Here is a 21,281-nt window from a genome sequence, read left to right on the forward strand (position 1 = left end):
CAAATGGAATCTATCTATGAGTATGTTCCTCAGCAACAGAACATGGGAGAAACTCCAAACAGAAATTAGTTGGTTATGAAACCTTACAACCATCAAAGTTCTCATCCCATTAAGAACGTCCTTACTGATCCAACTTCTAGAGTTAAAACCAAATCTCAATTAAAGAATCTGTGTACTTTTGATACATTCTTATCTCTTATTGAACCTAAAAATGTTGTTAAAGCTTTGCATGATGTAGACTGGGTGAATGCAATGCAAGATGAACTCAATCAGTTTGAAAAGAGTCAAGTGTGGCATTTGGTTACTATACCCAAGGATAGATCAGTAATTGACACTAAATGGGTCATCAGAAACAAACTCGATGAAGATGGAACAGTTACATAGAACAAGGCAAGGTTGGTAGTCCAAGGTTATAGCCAAGAGGAGGGCATAGACTATGATGAGACCTTTGCTACAATTGCAAGATTGGAGGCAATAAGACTCCTCATATCCTTTGCAGCACACATGAAATTTACCCTTCACCAAATGGATGTGAAGAGTGCCTTCCTAAAAGGATACTTAAATGAAGAAGTCTTTGTCAAACAATCTCCAGGGTTTGAAAGTAAGGAGTGTCCAGATCATGTATACAAACTGGACAAGGCCTTATATAGACTCAAGCAGGCTCCTAGAGCTTCGTATGAACGCCTATCCAAATTCTTGCTTGAACATAGATACAAAAGAGGTAAGATTGACAGCACTCTATTCTTGAGGAAAAAAGGTAAGGATCTACTAGTAGTACAAATATATGTTGATGACATAATCTTTGGGGCAACCACTGAAAAACTGAGCAAGGAATTTGATAAACCAATGTGGAGTGAATTTGAAATGAGTATGATGGGTGAGCTTAAATTATTCTTAGGCATACAGATTAAACAAAACCCAAATGGAACCATGATCCATCAACAGAAATATGCAAAAGAGTTGATTAAGAAGTTTAAACTGGATGAATCAAAGGAAATAGACACACCCATTGCAACAACTACTAAAATAGACATAGATGAACCTGGTTCATCTGTTGATTAGAAGTTGTATAGGGGTATGATTGGTTCACTTTTGTATCTTACTGCTAGCAGACCTGCAATGTTTTCAGTGTAGGGCTTTGTCCTTGTTTTCAAGCAAATCCTAAGGAATCCCACTTGACTGTTGTTAAGAGGATACTGAGATATTTGAAAGGCACTACTAAACATTGCATTTGGTACCCTAAATCTAGTAACTTTAATCTAGTAGGATATGCTGATACTGACTATGCAGGTTTCATTGTAGATAGGAAGAGCACCTCAGGTATGTCTCATTTTCTTGGTTCATGTCTGGTATCATGGGCCACTAAAAAGCAGAATTCAGTGGCATTACCCACTGCTGAGGCTGAGTATGTTGTTGCTGCCTCTTGTTGTGCTCAAATGATGTGGATCAAACAACAGCTGATGGATTTTGGCATTGAAGTTGGTTGCATATTGTGATAACACTAGTACTATTGGTATGACTAAAAACCCAGTTCATCATAAGAGGACTAAGCACATAGATGTTAGACATCACTTCTTAAGGAACAACTATGAGAAAGATTTGATTACTATAGAATTTTGTGCTAGTAATAAACAGATTGCTGACATTTTTGCTAAAGCACTGAGTAGAGTTGATTATGCAAAAGAGTTGATTAAGAAGTTTAAAATGGATGAATCAAAGGAAATAGACACACCCATTGCAACAGCTACTAAATTAGACATAGATGAACCTGGTTCATCTATTGGTTAGAAGTTGTATAGGGGTATGATTGGTTCACTTTTGTATCTTACTGCTAGCAGAACTGACATTGTTTTCAGTGTAGGACTTTGTGCTCGTTCTCAAGCAAATCCTAAGGAATCCCACTTGACTGCTGTCAAAAGGATACTGAGATATTCGAAAGGCACTACTGACCTTTGCCTTTGGTACCCTAAAGGTAGGTACTTTAATCTAATAAGATATGTTGATGCTGACTATGCAGGTTTCCTTGTAGATAGGAAGAGCACCTCAGGTATGGCTCATTTTCTTGGTTGATGTCTAGTATCATGGGCCACTAAAACGCAGAATTCAGTGAACTTATCCATCGCTGAGGCTGTGTATATTGTTGCTGCCTCTTATTGTGCTCAACTGTTGTGGATCAAACAGCAGCTGATGGATTTTGGCATTGAAGTTGGTTGCATCCCTATTTTTTGTGATAACACTAGTGCTATTAGTATGACTAAAAACCCAGTTCATCATAAGAGGACTAAGCACATAGATGTTAGACATCACTTCTTAAGGGACAACTATGAGAAATGATTGATTACTATAGAATTATGTGCTACTTATAAACAGATTGTTGACATCTTTACGAAAGCACTGAGTAGAAAAAATCTTTGAAAGGAACAAGTTAGATTTAGGGATGATTAAGATCACCTAATGGGACCAGCTCAAAATGCACACTGAAAAAAAAATTTGGCAAGGAAATCTGGAACTTGTGTAAATATCTAGATTAATTTTTACTCAGTTTTATACTGTAAATAGTATACTCCTGTGATATGTGTTGATATGACTCACTGATCTCTAACAAAATTTTCTCTATTTTTGTAAATTAAGGTATGATCAAGAGGATTCTAAATGAAGAACCTCGTTCATCAGTATTGGTTCATTTGAATAACGAGGTATGTTTTCTATACTCTGCATAATTAGAAATATAAATATTTAAATAATGAGCAGAGTCCTACCTATGTTCAAAACCACCAGAAAATCCTATCCGTTTATTTTTTGAACAAGTTTCGTATCTAGTAGAATTATCACCACAAAAATTACATAAAATCTAGGGAAGCTTAACCGCCCATTCAACCTGAAACTTCAGGTTGATTGGACTTCTAATTGTCTGCAAAAAGCTACCGTTAGTCATTAGTTAAGTTTCTCTCTTTAAAAACCCATCATCACCTTCTGCCACCCTCATTATTCCAAACCGTCAAAACTTCGTTTACTCTAAATTGTTCTCTCTTCCAAAAGCCAAACTCCCAAATTCTCTCACGAAATCAGTCACAATGTCAAACCCTCAACATAACCCAGGCACTCCTCCACAACCCACCTCTTATGATTCCTCCACACCTCAACCCCCCCCCCCCAGCCTAGGAGGAAATGTGTTAAGATGCTCGCTTGTAAAACTGTGGCTACAAGTGCACTGTCAAAAAAATTAACGCACAATTGAAGGCTAGCCAAGCCCAAGAATCTAAACACTCAGATGATTCCTTCAAGTCTACAAGTGAGGGGGAAGGAATTGGGTCTTCTGATTTTGAGAAGATTTAGAGTTCCCATTTTGAGGTACGTTCTGTTTTGGTTGAAATTGTAAAAAATAAGTTTATACTTGTTGGGTTTGTTAGAGATGTGAAAATTCCTGAGTTGAGAAGTAGAGGAGGTAAAAATAAAAAATGAAAAAGAAAAAGAGAGAGGGTGCACACTATGATGTGAGGGGAACAAGGGTAGAAGTGGTTGATTCGTCACCCACCTCTAAGATGATTAGACCAACAATTTGTGGGACTGAGGATGAAATTGTAGGAGAAAGTGGCAAGAAAACAGGGGGAAGTGGATCAGGGGAGGCTGCTGAGGGTTTGGTAAATTTAAGTTCTCATGTGGATGAACCGGGTTCATCTATTGAAGAAACCCTAGCAGACCTTCTGAAGAAAGTAGGTGCCAGTTATAATCCCAAGAAAAGGAGAACTCCAACACCTAAGGTTCCAATCACTACAAAGACCACCAAGAAAAGAAAGGCCAATTCCCCAACAACTAGTGAAATTCCCTTTCTAAAGGGGACAGCCACAAGAAGTATGGTGAAACAGAGTGAGAGTGAATTACAAAAGGCTTTGGCTAAAAGAAAGAAGAAGAGGATAAATAAAGGAAAAGCTAAGGTTGCAAAGGCTTCTGAGGTTGTTGATGTTGAGAAAATGGAACAGGTCCATCATTAAGAACATAAAATTGTGGAGGTTCAAACCCCCAAGCCTAAAAAGACCAAGACTTCTTCCAAGAAGTCCTCATCAGGATCTAAGGCTATTGAATCTCCATTGGCCAAGAGTACAAGGTCTGCAATGAAAAACAAACCAGTTTGAATTGCTGAGGATGAGGAATGGAGTGGTGAAAAAGAGAGTGCGTCTGATGGTGAACAAGACAAGCTGGCTATGTTTGGCAAAAGAAAACTTTGGAAGGATAGATTGCTAAAAGACTTGGTGGAACCAGAAATGGTTCGATTGGTTCGATTGGTTGATGCACTAGCTGCTCAGGGCTGGAAGGACATGGTCCTTCAGATGGATGGAAGTCTAGGTGAGAATGAATCATTGAATTCATGGCCAAGGCAGAGGTCAAGGATGGCAGAGTTACCAGCCAAGTGAAAGGGGTTCAAGTGACCTTCGATGCAAAGAAGTTGGGAGAGATCCTTGACATCCCTGTTGAGGGATATGATGACTACACTAGGCAAAGATGGCCAAGTCTAGATTCCTTTCCTCCTGCCCTTGAAATCACTAGGAGATTCTATGATGTTGAAGAAGTGAATGATGCCAAGTTTGTGCACAAGAGTGAAATGAAGTCATAATACAAAGTCCTATTAGAGTTTGTAAACAAGTGCCTACTGCCCAGGCAGGAAAGAAGGCGCATTGCTAACTATATGGACTTAATTATGATGGAGTTTCTTTAATGTGGAAGGCAAATCAACTGGCTTGCATTCATCATAAGCTACTGGACAGGGTTATCAATGGCTCCAAGGCTCATGCCACCGCTTATGGATTTCTTCTGACTACTCTTCTGTATCGGTGCAAGGTGCCTCTGAAGAAGTGGGAAATGGCCACAAGAAAGGACCATTTTGGTATTAATACTTTGATTACTTGTGACTATCTAGTCAATGTCATCCCCAATGAACATGGTTCATCCAAGAAGACACCTATCATAGTAAAGTTAGGGCTCTAGTTTAGGAAAGTGGGGCCAAGGATTCTGAGATAGCTAGGCTGAAGGCTCGCTTAGCAGAGGTTGAATCTGAGAGGGATGCTCTCAGAATTGAGCTCACCAAGGAAAAGGAGAAGAATGATGGCATTCTTCAAAATATGTTGAACCTTCTCCAAGCCCAAAACCAACCCTCTAGCTCTCTCAAGCCTTAGGACTTCTAGCCTTCATCTCCTGAACCTGTCTAGTACCACCAGTAACCCAGATTAGATATTTCTCTTTCTTTTGCTCATATTTTGAATATTTTTGCTTTCTTTTTGTGGATTGTGGTAGAAATATATCTTCTATCAATGAAATCTACTGTTTTTGCTCTTGTTGATTGTTAATATTTCCTTGATAGTTTGAATGTGTTTGCTTGATTATTGATGATTAATCCATGATTGCACTTGCAGTTGCCCCAGTGGCCATGAGTAATTGTTAAAATTCTAGGACTCACACTTTGTTCATGCAACTTTTCGATGATGCCAAAAAGGGAAGAGATGTCGTGCTTTATATATTCTGAATAAGTGATATTTTTAACCTAATGAACCTGGTCCTTGATGATAAGTAAATTTTTCTTTGTATTGATGAATAATATGAGTTCTGATAGGGCCTAAGTGAGTGAAAAGTACAGAGTTTGTCATCATCAAAAAGGGGGAATTTGTTGTCCCAAGTAAATGTGAAGTTTTGAAAACTGACAAAGGAACTCAGATATGGACCAGGTCCATCTTGTGAAGAATAGTTATGATCAACTCAAACTTGTGAGATGCACGTGAAGGAGACAAACCTAACTTATCAGAAGTGATATCTCCTGATCATGATCGAAAAGGTTGCATATTGGATAAGGGGAAAGACTTCTTACACAAATAAAACACGGTTTAGGAAAAGGATAGATTTAGAGTATGAGATCAACTAGAACTTTTCCACCATGGAAGAGTAGCATTAGTATCCTAGTCAATCTCTAATTGTTAAACTCCTTAAATATTAGTGTTGTTCTCTTTCATAGGTGTTGCACATAAGCAGAAGTTAAACGTGAATTGAGAGCAAAATAGTAAGGCAATTTTGCAAGCAATTTATGTGTGATTCAAGCATGCAAACCTGAAGCTACTTGAACCAGATAGAAGAACCAGTTCCAAGTGTCTATCTTTTATTCTAGTTCAACCAAAGTAGGTGATTTTACATTGTACCTTTCAGATTATATAGAAGTAATTGTATTAGGTACTTAAAGTTTTCAGGTTAGAGTTAACTTGAAGTTGTTGCAACAGTTGAGGCTGAGTGCCACAACGGGATTAGCGTTAATCCTAGGTTTACAAAAGAGTTTTTTTGTAAATACAGTTTTTGGCTTAGTGATTTTAGTGGAGAGTTTGAGAAAATCCTACTAGAAGGTAGGTCGTGGTATTTTCACCTTTTGAGCCAAGTATTTTTGATGTAAAATCTCTGTGTTCTTTATTTTATGTATTTATTATTCTGCAACAGTAGTAGTTGGAACACATAGAAGAACCAGGTCATTTCATAATCAAGTTAAGCGAAAATTGGGTACCACATAAATCACCCCTCCCCCCTCTTGTGTGGTATTAAAGTATAAAATATCAAGTGGTTATTTTGGTCTTAGGGGCCCATATATCTTTTATGTAAGTTGGTATTACATGTTGTATTCTACCTATTTCACGATAGCCTCTCCGGCTCAGTTATCTATGATAGTATGATACAAAAAGATACATTATGTTAGTACTCGGTTAAGTAAGGTACCGGGTGGTGGTCTCGCCCCCAGGTTCGGGGCGTGACAAAAGTGGTATCAGTGCAATTCTATCCTAGGGAGTCTACAAGCCGTGTCTAGTAGAGTCTTGTTTATGGGTGTGTCGTACACCACACTTATAAGCAAGAGGCTACATGGCATTTAGGACTTTCACTCTTTCTTCTTACTCTAGATCGTGTGGTATAGCTCAGTTTTAAGAATTCAAATTCTTAACTTCTATTTTATTCGTAATAAGATGATATCTACATCAAGAAAGACAGTTGGTAAGAGATTGAATATGGATATGGAAGAGTTGAGTTAGAGGGACTAGATTTTTCATAATACTTATGATAATTAAATATAATGTCTTTAGTAGATCATCTGTGCACTGAGACATGTAAGCCTCTTGATAAGGAGTTTTGAGGCAAGAATACCTATCCACCTTTATGGTAAAAGACAATGAGATATTCAGAAGATAAATACAAGTTTCAACAACCAGAAGAAGCAAGATGAAGAGGGGTACGAGGCGCCTAGTTAATGAAGGTTAACAATATTTACAATTTAGGAAGAGGAATATAGGCTTCTTGAGTTACAATCAACAATAACAAAGGTACGTACAATTGGCTACATCGATCTTAGTTATGCCCTATGGGAGCTAACAAATATGGTTTAAGAGAAGGACGGGATATCAGGATTCGGCTGGGGTTAGAGTGACCAAAAATGGTGGATGAATTGTTTTCATTAGTTGACCTTTCTGAAGGATATTACAAATGTGCTAATAGATCTCTTTGTAAGACACCCAGATGGTACACCCTAAAATAGTACAACTGGATATGAGTAATACAAAGATAAGCACTGGAAGACTTGGATGGATAAAAAATTACCTTAGTATGACTCCCGTCCCTAGTAGAGAAACAATGTTACGCAACCCGAAAAGCCAGTAGATGGAGAAAGGCGAGCTAAAAGCGAAAGAGGGTCTTGTTCGAATTTTCAGTATAAAATGATAGACATAAATGTTAGTGGGAGATAATAAGAGAGTTAATAAAGCATTGTGAGTAAGGTGTGATACATGGATGACAACGGTAGATCAAAAAGATGACATTATTACAACGTCTATAGTCAAGTGAAGGAAAAAACGAGAGGTGACAAGCCTTGAGACAACAAAAGAGTATAGGCCATAATGTTACATCCTCATTTTGAGAAAATAAGTTTGTGACTCCAACGTTACTGTCAGAAGGAAAAGTTAGACTCCAGAATAATAGAAATCAGTATGGGCTAGCGAAAAAGATAAACTAAACATGGATTAAGGACTAACTGATTTGATAATGGTCAACATCATGAGAATTTCAGATTTCGTTCCAGGAATAATAGAATGGACAAGAAAAGAAGATTCATGAGAAATTCAGAGAATGACCAGTCAGGAAGACGATGCCCTAAATCAAGCAATGTGAGCAAATTTAAGCTTAAGGAAGTGTATGTGCCAGTTATACTAAGTGTCACCCTCGTGAGTAAGGAATTTTGTTATCCTTGGAACAGAAGAAATACTGCAAGGCGAGTAAGGGTCACAGATGATGTGAAAGGACGCCAAAAATGAAAAGGTTAAAGATCTATAGGTAGGTCATCATAGCTCCAACTCTTAGTACTCCCCTAAAGGGGGAATATGGAGTGACGTGACAATAAGTCAAAATTAAGTGATTCTAGTAACTTTGGAATGGTAAAGGGAGAATACGATAAAACTGAGAAAGGTGTGAGATATCACTTATTCAAATCCTATAGATATGCTACGATTCTAGAAACATTGTGCAAACACGATGGTAGGGAGAGACAGTAAGGGTTCTCGTCCAGATTTTATTAATAAATTAATGCGAATGAACACTGGATATATAAGGAGCTGGTGCAAGAGGCACATTAAGAAAAACGAAATAACCCAAGAAAGGTTACGCAGAATATCGATATGAGAATGGTCCAACGAGAAGTTAGTAGCTGATTCAGGAAGAGCCTAGTTATGGCTAGACAAGAGGATACAGACAAATCAACAGATTGTTCAAGATAAACATAGTGAACCCCAACATGGGAATTGAGTCTTGCAGATATGCCATCGTGATCCTTGAGAAACATTTAGATAGGAGTTGGGATAATTAAAGGTATTGTATGAGTGTTAGAGAAATAAAAGAGTCCCACTAGGAAGATAATCAAAATATCAGTTCAGAAACTACCGTACAAGCTCATGAGAATAGAGGTAAATAAATAAGGATAGTTATAGGTGAGTAAGAACATCAAAAATTCTATCAGGAGTGCGATGTAATAAGCTTGCAGCTTTACAAGATTCAGAGGGTTCTCCCTAAGTACTACAATGAAAGACTAGCTAAGGAAATGAGAAAGAAGGCTTCAACCTAAGCTTTGTAACCTAAGGAGGAAATAGTTGTGTAACAATAGTCTTACTACAAAATTGTATGCACTCCAAAAGAAAGTGCACCTACCATGGCTAATGAGCGGGGGGGTAAAAACCAAAAGTAACATTCGAGACCATATGAGTTGCACAAAATTTTCGGCATGTGTAAGAACTCATATAAGCTAAGTATGCACGCAACAAGGGGGAAAAAAGACCAGGAAAAGAAATTGCTTACAATTAAAGAACACTAAGATGGAATGAAAGGAGTTATTTGGCTAATGATCAACCGTAGACTCCGGTATAAGTTAAAAAAAAGGATTGAGTGCAGGTCTTAGACAAAGGATTAGATTGTTAGAAGATTGTGTCATGGATATTCTTTTGCATCCATGAAAGGCTAAAGTAATATCTAAGACTATGAGCCACAGATCGAAAGATATCTTAAGCCTATATGAAGGCTAATCAAAAGGAAGAAGAAACTAAAGAACTACTTCGACCAAGTAGATTTGGAGTCTGATTATTAGACCTAGACAATTATAGAAATCGTGATGGAGAACATTGTAGGATCAATCGTAAATAGCAGAGGTATAAGAGAGATAGTACAGTTGCCATATTCTACTACGGCTCTACAAGGAAGCCAATTAGAAGAAGTACCAGCCTTATAAGAAGTTAGTATGAAGCTCTCATCGGATTGTGTATACACCAGAGATACAACTATTATATGAATTATACCTATGTGGGAAAGGAGGTCATGAAAGAGATTGAAGATGTGATGCGAGATTTTAAGGTAAGTAAGGTAAAAGTGAATAACGTATAAGATACTCAGATGCAAAAGGTTGGGAATCGTCCGTACTTCGGATAGAAGGCTAGAAGCACTGGAACTTAGTATCCGTAGCGATGTCATTAGTGGCATATCTTCCAGCCGATAGTTTCTAGATACCAAGATATCTAGTTAAGAGAGTAAAGAAGAGTTAGAGACGATGTGATGTCTCACTTGATATTCCAGAATGACATAAGGAAATCTATGGTGCAAGCAAGTTGAAGGAAGGTTGTGAATAGTATAAAAAGATACGTATAGGTTGCAAGCAAATGTATGGAAAAGCGATAAGGTTTTAGGAAGATGGGAGTAAGGATAAGAGAAGGCAAGGGAGAAGGTGACGAGAATGGATAAGTCCTTAGGATTAAGCCCATGAAAACAAAAAGAACTGATAGTTTCTCTAAGTTCTTGAAAGCTCAGTATTTCCTGAATAAACTCAAAGGGGTTTAAGACTAGTAGCATTTAGAGGATATAGAATGCTACCCTCGTAATAGAATAGGGGTGTAATTATGATAGACAAACCGACAATAGTAGTCTGTCAGACCCAAGAAATTTCGGATCTCTGTAGCTGATGCGGGTCTAGGCCAGTTCTTGACTACCTTTATCTTCTTCGGATCAACCTGAATACCCTCTGCTGATACGACATGACCCAAGAAGGCAACTGAACTCAACTAGAACTCACACTTCGAAAACTTGGCATACAACTGACTATCCCTCAAAGTCTAAAGAACCACCCTAAGATGTTGCTCGTGCTCCTCCCGGCTGCAGGAATAGATCAAAATATCATCAATGAAGACTATTAGGAACAAATCCAAATAAGGCCTGAACACTCAGTTCATCAAATCCATAAAAACTGCTAGGGCATTTGTCAACCCGAATGACATCACCAAGAACTCATAATGCTCGTACCGAGTGCGAAAAGTTGTCTTAGGGACATCAGATGCCCTAATCCTCAACTAATGGTAGCCAGATCTCAAGTAAATCTTTGAAAATACCTTAGCACCCTGAAGCTGATCAAACAAATCATCAATCCTCGGCAACGGATACTTATTCTTGATTGTAACCTTGTTCAACTGCCGATAATTAATACACATTCTCATCGATCCGTTCTTCTTCTTAACAAACAACATCGGTGCACCCCAAGGCGAAACACTAGGTTTGATGAAACCTTTTTCAAGCAAGTCTTGCAACTGCTCCTTCAACTCTTTCAACTCAGGCGGGGCTATACGATACGGTGGGATAGAAATGGGCTGAGTGCCCGGAGCCAAGTCAATATAGAATTCAATATCCTTGTCGGGTGGCATACCCTGCAGGTCTGAAGGAAATACCTCAGGGAACTCACGAACAATAGGCACAGAATCAATAGAAGGAACCTAGGCACTACAATCACGAACATATGCCAAATAGGCCAAACACCCCTTCTCAACCATATGTTGAGCCTTCATATAAGAGATAACACTATGGGTAGAATGACCAGGAGTCCCTCTCCACTCTAAATGAGGTAGACCTGGCAAGGCTAAGGTCACAGTCTTGGCATGATAGTCCAAGATAGCGTGGTAAGGTGATAACCAGTCCATCCCTAATATGACATCAAAATCAACCATATCCAGGAGTAATAAATCCACACGAGTCTCAAGACTCCAAATCACAACTATACACGAGTGATGGACTCGATCTACCACAATAGAATCACCCACCAGTGTAGACACATATACAGGGACACTCAAGGAATCACTAGGCATGATCAGATACGGTGCAAAATAAGATGACACATAGGAGTATGTAGACCCGGGATCAAATAAAACTAAAGCATCTCTGTCACAAACCAGAACAGTACCAGTGATAACAGCATAGGAAGCCTAAGCCTTAGGCCTGGCTGGAAGAGCATAACATCGGGGTTGGGCCCCACCACCTTGGACTACATCTCTAGGACGGCCTGTAGCTGGCTGGCCTCCACCTCTAGTGGTCTGAGCTCCACCTCTAACACCTCTACCTCTACCTCTAGCACCTCTACCCCAACCCCTAGCTGGCAGAGCGGGCGGTGGAACACCTGGTGCCTGAACCATAGCACAGGAACCCTGCTGCTGTGACTGAGTACCCACCAATCTCGGACAAGCCCTCCGAATATGACCACACTTACCATACTCAAAACATCCACCTGAGTGTTGTGGCTAAGGAAACTAACCTTGACAACTTGAATGACCACCCCGAAAACTCTGAAGTGGCGGTGCACTATAGGGTTGCTAATTCGAATACTGCATATGAGAACCACGGCCACCTAAAGCGCCGTGAGAAACTTAAAGTGCTGAGTGAAAGGGCCTAGGAGGATGGCCTCTACCATACGAATCCCTACCTCCAGACGAGGCACCACTGAATCTGCCCGAATGACGAGGCCTCTTGTCAGACCCCTGACCACCTCCCTGCGACAGAACCATCTCCACTCTCCTGGCCACATTGGTCGCCTCCTGGAAAGAAATCTCTCTCGCTGTCTCCTTAGCCATCTGAAGGCGAATCGGCTGAATAAGTCCCTCAATAAACCTCCTCACCCTCTCTCTCTCGGTGGGAAGTATGATAAGAGCATGACGAGAGCATGATAATCCAAGTCACGTACTGAGTAATAGTCATAGAACCCTGCTGGAGATGCTCAAACTGCCTCCGATAGACATCTCTCTGAGTGATGGGGAGAAACTTCTCCAGAAATAGCTGCGTGAATTGTTCTCAAGTCAAAGCTGATGACCCAGCTGGTCTAGCCAAGCAATAATCTCTCCACCAAGTCTTGGCGGATCCAAACAAGCGGAAGGTAGCAAAGTCGACCCCATTGGTCTTCACTATACCCATGTTCCTGAGAACTCATGACAGCTGTCTAGATAATCCTGGGGATCCTCAGAAGATGCACAACTGAAAGTAGTAGTAAAGAGCTTGGTGAACCTGTCCAATCTCCACAAAGCATCGGCAGACATAGTTGCTCCATCACCGGTCTGAGCTACCACACCTGGCTGAACTGCTCCAACTGGCTGAGCAGCTGGAGTCTGAAACTGGGGAGCCATCTGCTCCGGAGTGCGAGTAGCAAGAGTTTGGGCTCCTTCTTCAACCTGAGAGACGGCTGGGGCCACGGGAAGCAAGCCTGCTCGGGTGACACTCTCCATGAGGCCCACTAGAAGGACCAGAGCATCCTGGAATACTGGGTAGAAATAAACGCCTCTGGGACCTGAGTTGGGCCCACCGAAACGGTCTGGGCCGGAACCTCATCATCAAAGTCAACCTGAGGCTCCGTCGATGGTGCTGCTGCTCTGGGCTGAGCTCTGCCCTACCTCCTCCCCTACTACGGCCTCGGCCTCGCCCTCTGACCCTCGTGGGAGCTGCTGCTGGGGCTCAGGTTGCTGATCGGTGGTTGAGGAAACGCGTGTTCTTGTCATCTACGAAATAACAGAGTAGAAATTCAATTAGCATTGAGAAACCAAACAGCATGATAGGAAAGAATAAATGTGAAGTTTTTCCTAACTCTATAGCCTCTGAGGGATAAATATAGACGTCTCCGTACCGATCCCTCAGACTCTACTAAGCTTGTCCGTGAATTGTGAGACCTATGTAACCTAGAGCTCTGATACCAACTAGTCACGACTCGAATTTCCCACCCTCGGAAGTGGTGATAGCGCCTACTCGTGAAAGGTAGGCAAGCCGCGTAATATAGAATCACTAACTCTTTTATTTAGCCCTTTTACCAATTTAAATTAACATGCAATCAACAGTGGAATATTAACAATAAAAAAATACATGCGGAAGACCTAATCTGATAACTTAGCCGAACCAGTACGACAATACCAACATACATCTCTACCCGAAATCCGGTGTCACAATATCACGGACCAACTACGAATACTAGATACAAATGTCTGGAAACAAAAGTACAATCTGTCTCTCAAGTAAATGAAAACAGAATACATATAAAGATAGATGAGAATGTCGGGTTTGCGGACGCTTGCAAGACTACCTCGGGATCTCTAACTGGACTGAAGGCAGCCGTCCAATGCTACGATCTAAAAGCCACCGCTCCGAGATCTGCAGATAGTGCAGAGTATAGTATCAGCACAACCGACCCCATGTGCTGGTAAGTGCCTGGCCTAACCCCGGCGAAGTAGTGATGAGGCTAGGACCAAACTACCAAATAGACCTGTGCAGTTATATAATGTGCAGCGGAAAATAAAACAGGAATAAACAAGTAAAGATGGGAGGGGTACATGCTGCAGGAGAATATCAATATCAATAGTTAATTAAGAGAAAGGCATAAGGGCAATTTAAGATTTATAGCAAAACAATAAGGAACTCGTAACCAATCCATAAACACTTGTATTATCAATTGTTGTAGCACGCAACCCGATCCCAAAACATAATAACACTGTTGTGGCGTGGAACCCGATCCGTATCATTTATCACTGTTGCGGCATGCAACCCGATCCAATTATATTACTGTTGCGGCGTGCAACCCGATTCAATTATATCATTTTTGCGGCGTGCAACCCAATCCAAATATAATATTGTTGCGGCGTGCAACCCGATTATCTAATTATATCAATTTTGCGGCGTGCAACCCGATCCAAATATAATATTGTTGGGGCGTGTAACCCGATCCAAAATATAATATTATTGCGGCGCGCAACCCGATCCACATATACAGTTAAACACTAATCCCAACAAGAGTCCCGGCAAGGGATCAATAAAGAAACAACACTATCCCGGCATGAGAATCGACAGTATATGTAAATACGTCCCGGCAAGGGAGAATCAGCTATAACCAAACTTGTTCCAACATCTAACTACCCCAGCCAGCACCAATACTCAATCATAAGTAATTTCCACGAGGATAATCATAATCCTTGTTCAACAAAGAGAATCAACAACTTAGGCATTCGTAGTATTTATTCAGAACACAACAATTTCAATTTAAGACTAACGGTCATGCTCGACACCAACGTATAGATACTCGTCACCATGCCTATAAGTCGTACTTAACCAGTAACATGTAGCAAATAGGACACAACTCCTAATCCCTCAAGCTAAGGTTAGACCAAACACTTACCTCGAACTTCCACGGCAAACTCAAGCCTCAAACACCTCTTTCCCTTTTGAATTTGGCTCCAAATCAATTGTAGCTAGACATAATCGACTTAATAACATCAATAAACGCTACACAATTCAATTCCAATGTTTAATTATAGATTTTTCATCATTCTTCCCAAAAAGTCAAAAATCGACCCCAGGCTCGCTTGGTCAAAACACGAGGTTCGGACCAAAACCCGATCACCCATTCACCCACGAGCCCGAATATGTAATTAGTTTCGAAATCTGACCCCAAAACGAGGTCTAAATTCCAATTATACAAAAAGCTCTAACTCTACCCAAATCCCTAATTTTCTACCCTTAAGAACATGATTTAGGCCTAGAAATCTAATGGGTGTTAATGGAAATTGAAGAAAATGAGTCTAAGATTACATACTTATGATTTGTGGTGAAGTTCTCTTTCAAAAATCACCCAATTTGGAGTTTGGAAGAAGAAGTTATGAAATTTTGGTGAAATCCCGAGTGTTCTGTTACTGTTTAAAAATCACTAGGCAGGCCTTCATCGCGTTCGCGATAGGCCTGTCGCGTTCTCGAAGGGTTAGGACTACGTGACCTTCGCGTTCGCGTTCTTCAGCTCGTGTTCGCGAAGCTTTAGCTTATGGAGCCTTCGCGGTCAAATGGCCGCGTTCGCGTAGAACAAATGTGAACCCCTCCCCTCAGGCCATTAGCCTTACGCGTTCGCGAGTGCCTGGATGCGTTTTCGAAGGATACTCCCCCCACAGCCTCGCTTTCGCGTCCCAAGCTCTGAATTCGCGAAGAGAAAACTGGCACTTGAGGAAATTGCATTCCACGTTCGCGAGTGGGACTACGCGAACGCGAAGAACAAAACCTCTATGCACTAAGACAGTGAAACTTGTAATTTTTCCTAAGTTCAAAAGCTTCCGAAACCCATCTGAAACTCACCCGAGCCCTCGGGGCTCCAAACCAAACATGCATACTAACTCAAAAACATCATATCAACTTATCCGTGTGATCAAATTGCCAAAATAACCTCTTAAACAACGAATTTAGCATAGAAGACTAAGAAAAATTTCAAAACTTTCAAAGTATCAATTTTCACAACTACGGGTCTGAAACGCCTCAAACGACTTCCGTTTCTTACCAAATTTTACAGACTCATCTTAAATCACATTTAAGACCTGTACCGGATTTCGAAACCAAAATACAGGCCCGATACCATCAAATTCTAAACGCATTTCATTTCCAAAACTCATAAATAATTCAAGAAAATAATTTCCTTTAAAAATTCATTTCTCGGGCTTGGGACCTCGAAATTCGATTCCGGGCATACGCCCTCCGTTTACCTAAAATGTTGACCGAAGTCAACTTAAATTCATTTTAAAATGAAAATTCATCATTTTTCACAGATTACACATAATGGCTTCCTGGCTACGCGCCCCGACTGCGCACACAAATCGAGGTGATGCTGAAAGAGTTTTTTAAGGCCTCGGAATGCAGAATTCATTTTAAAACAAGTAATGACCTTTTGGGTCATCACACTCATAAAATACGTAAGTTGAAAAACGTTTATCTATATTATATTAAATGTGGGAGTCCTAAACTTGAAAGTTAAATTTCTTAAATGTCCTTCTTATTTATCTAAATATTCTATTTTAATGAAGTAAAAAAAAATGCCTACCATCAACTCAAGACAACCTGTTATTAACAGTCACAACAGTTGACGAAGCATTTTTCCGGAAAAAATGAGATGAGCCACCGCTTACTACACAGGCTGCAAATAATAGAATATAATAGCACACTGTACACACACTACTAAACATATATTAAATGTGATTATGAGTATGGAGTCGTTAAAGTAATTACTCTAACTATGTATGCGTAATTCTCATTTTGCTATGTCAATTTTTTCATGCGTATACTTGGATTTACTAAAATGATACTTCGTTTTAGATGCTGGGTTAATTTTATGTCAAGGTTAGCTATATTCGAATATTTGATCAATTTGAATTACTTAATTCGTTTTTAAAAACTTAATCACCCTAAATTTTAGAAAATCTCTACGGCTTAGCAACAACGCCAAATCCAAGGCTCCATACGAAAGGATATATGCGCAAGTTTTATTACTCATTGACATGAAGGGATGTACTTCTTTAGAAAAGTTTTAAAATCTGGTTTTATATCTCCAACTATTTTCCTCATTTACACCACTTCACTTCTTCACTTAATTTATTCTTCCATAATCAATTATTACTATGTATTGGATTGTCATCATTTGGTTTATTATAGTTAAAAAGAGGAGCTCTAACGTGATTTTGTTCTGAGATCTAGGGTACATTTTCTATTTTTTTCTTTTTTATATTGCTTGCTTTTTCTCTCTCATTTGTTTGGAATAAAGTTGAAGTAAATTTCTGCAGACATATTCTTGTGTTCTGCTACTATCTTTTTTTCAAAATTAATTCTTGATACCATGATGCCTTCTAAATTACATGGCAACTGTCCATATTATATTTGAAGGAAATAAATTTTTTAAGGACCTATGTAAGTTATGATTCCTCCTTGTTTCATGATATTATTTAAAGGCATAATTGTCTTATGACATTCCGAAAGATTTTATTAACTTACTTCTCATGCATTGCATTCGTTTACATGTGCATTTATCCATGACTCAGACGGCGTCATATACGCGTATATATGTATATATATGTATATGGGATATTGGAAGAGGTTACGGCATTATATACGCACCACCACTTGATCAGCTGGTATACATTGATGATTTGCCCACAGTGGCCGAGATGATATGATGGGATGCCCTCAGAGGCGTGATGATATTATGGCGTTATATACGCGTATATATATGTATATGGGATATGGGAAAAGGTTCGGCGTTATATACGCACCACCACCTGATCAGCTGGTATACATTGATAATTTGCCACAGTGGCCAAGATTATATGATGGGATGCCCTCAAAGGCGTGATGATATTATAGCATTATATACGCACATATATATGTATATATATATATATATATATATATATATATATATATATATGTGTGGGATAAGGAAAAAGGTTACGACATTATATACGCACTACCACCTGATTAGTTGATATACGTTGATGATTTTGCCCACAGTGGCCGAGATGATATGATGGGATGCCCTCAGAGGCTTGATAATGTTATGAACACATGTACCTATGCACGACATGACATTCATATGCATATGCATGACACTATAAGTATTTCATGATTTACAGAGTTATCCAGACTTACAGGTTGAGTCATTCATACGCATATGCATGACACTATAAGTATTTCATGATATACAAAGTTATCCAGACATACAGGTTGAGTCATGTATCTCATGTTTCTTTCATGTCCTTTATATATCGATTTACATGCCTTATATACTCAGTACGTTGTTCGTACTGCCGTCCTTTTGTTGTGGACGCTGCATTCATGCCTGCAGGTATAAGTAATCAATTTGATGAACCCTCATTATAGACGAGGTTAGCATTCAGCGAAGGATCGGTAAGACTCCACCCCATTCGGAGTGCAGTCGAATCTATGAGCCATCACGTTAGAGTTTTACTTCAGACTTATGAGTAGGATAGTACTCTGTCCCATTGATATCAAATAATCTTAGAGGCTTTGTAGATAGAGGTTCAGTTTGTACAGTGTCACGACTCTAAACCCGAACCCGGTCGTGACGGCGCCTCTCGTAAAGACAAGGCCAGCCGACACTTTCCATTTCAATATTTAACTGTTAAATAGTAAGAAATAGTCTAAAGCATGATAAAATAATCCAATGTTTAAGAAGATGATAGTATAATATGCGGATTACAACCCAACACAGCCCGATACCGGGGTGTCACTAGTCATGAGCATCTAAACAATCCGGAATACTTAGAGAAAACTACAGAGTTTAATACAGATACTAAGAACATGAAGAAATAAAGATAGGGAAGAGCTCCGGGCTGCGAACGCCGACAGCTACCTAAAGACTCCTCGGATCCGGCTGAGCTAGAAATGATCAACACTCAGGAGCGGGACAAGATGCACCGAATCTGCACACGGGGTGCAGAGAGTAAAGTGAGTACTCCAATTCAGTGAGTAATAACCATAAATAGGGACTGAAAGTAGGAAATCACGTAAAACACATTTGCAGACTAATAATGAAGCAGTAAAATCAGTAAAAGATATGTGAAAGTCATTTAGCGCAATTAAACTTTATAAAAACCTTTTTGAACATTTAAACAGGTAAATGACAGGCAATTAAGAAAATAAACACATAAAGGTTCGCCCCTCGGGCACAATATCAACAAATCCGCCCCTCAAGCAATATCTCAGAACAATATCAGCCCCTCGGGCACAATATCAACAAATCCACCCCTCAAGCAATATCTCAGAACAATATCAGCCGCTATATCTCACATCAAATTAGGTACCCGCGCTCACTAGGGGTGTGCAGACTCCTGGAAGGTCCCCTTATGGCCCAAGCGTAATACCAAGCCATCTCGTGGCATCATGACAAGGCTCTCGGCCCCATATCAATCAAGCCACCTCGTGGCGTACATACCTCAGGCCCTCGGCCTCATAATCAATATCAAATTTTTCTTCACAACATAGGCCTCAGCCATACTCAATCAAAATCCTCACAAGCCACTCGGGTAATAGTAAAAGATGATTCTCAGCCCAAAATATCATTTAAAAGGTCATTTAAGTGTTAAAATAGAGTAAACATGGCTGAGTACGAAAATAGTGAAATATAGCATGACTGAGTTCAAGTATAAAGTTAAAAAAGTGAGGAAATATCAATAAAAGTCCCCTAAGGGTTCAAATAGTTGGCACAAAGCCAAAATATAGCATTCATCCCAAATAATGATGATAGCAAATAGATTTCAGTCAAATACGCAGTAAAATAGTCATTCAGGATGGATTAAGTCACAATCCCCAATAGTGCACAACTCCACGCTCGTTATCTAGCGTGTGTATCACTTTAATATAGCACAATGATGTGCAATCCGGGGTTTCATACACTGAGAACATCATTTACAATCATTACTCACCTCAATCCGGTCAAATCTCTAGCTTGTGATGTCTTTGCCCCTCGAATCGGCCTCCACTCGCGTCGAATCTATCCAAAATCAAAATGAGGACGTCAAAAAATGATAAGGGAACGAAGCCCAAGCAAAAATAATCAATTTACAATATAAATCCCGAAATTACCAAAACCCGACCCCCGGGCCCAAATCTCGGAATTCGATAATTTTTACATCAATAGATTCCTTATCTCCCCACGAATCCATACATACCAAGAACACTGAAATCGGAGTCCAAATGGCCCCTCAAATTCTCATTTTAAAGTCTCTTAATCTCAAGCCCTAATTCCTCAATTATTTTCTTAGATTCTATGATTTATTAGGTAGATTCAGAATAGAATCGAGTTTTAAGTCCAAAATTCTTACCTCCAAGTGATTCCCCTTGAATCCCTCTTCAATCCCCTTCAAAAGCACCAAAAACGACCAACAATGAAAGAAATAAACCCCAAATTCGCGGACAAGACGACTATTTAAACCTTCTGCCCAGGCCTGAAATCATTCTTCGCGAACGCGGTCAAAGTTTCGCATTCCCAAAGAACAAAAATTCCATTGATCAAAACTCTTCTTCACGAACACGATCTCACCATCGCGAACGCGATGCCTCAGCTTCACCAACATTCGTGAATGCGGCCAGGTCTCTCGCAAATGCGATGCTTACCATTCCGGCCTTTCGCGAACGCGGGACTCCCCTTCGCGAATGCGATGGCCAAACCTGATGCCTCCCTTCCTGACCCTTCACGGACGTAAGAGTCCACTTACGAATGTGAAGAACAAAATACCTGCAACAGATAAAGCCAAAATCTGCAACTTTTCTTTAACTTAAAATGATCCGTTCAACCCTCCGAAACTCACCCGAGGCCCCCGGGGCCTCAACCAAAGGCACCAACATATCCCAAAACCTTATTCAAACTTGTACCAATCTTCCAAACACCTAAAACAACATCAAATCAATCAAAACTCATCGGATTCAAGGCTAAAATTTCAAAATCTTCCGAATTCCGCTTTTGATAAAAAACCCAACCAAACCACATACGAATGACCTAAACTTTTGCACACACATCCCAAATGACACAACGGAACTACTGCAACTCTCGGAATTCTATTCCGACCCCTATATCAAAATCTCACCTACCAACCAGAAATTGCCAAAAATCCACTTTC

At 39.9% G+C, this 21,281-nt stretch overlaps 1 protein-coding gene across 1 annotated transcript; it reads left to right on the forward strand.

The window, feature by feature from the left end:
• Positions 1-525: 525 nt before the first annotated feature.
• On the forward strand, positions 526-3,336 carry LOC142176185 (uncharacterized). Its single transcript, XM_075243294.1, has 4 exons — positions 526-757; positions 1,135-1,320; positions 2,632-2,696; positions 3,241-3,336. The coding sequence occupies exons 1-4, from the start codon at positions 526-528 to the stop codon at positions 3,334-3,336; spliced, it is 579 nt and encodes a 192-aa protein (XP_075099395.1).
• Positions 3,337-21,281: the final 17,945 nt, after the last annotated feature.

The sequence above is a fragment of the Nicotiana tabacum genome, chromosome 22 (assembly GCF_000715075.1).
Source record: "Nicotiana tabacum cultivar K326 chromosome 22, ASM71507v2, whole genome shotgun sequence".
Lineage (NCBI taxonomy): Eukaryota > Viridiplantae > Streptophyta > Magnoliopsida > Solanales > Solanaceae > Nicotiana > Nicotiana tabacum.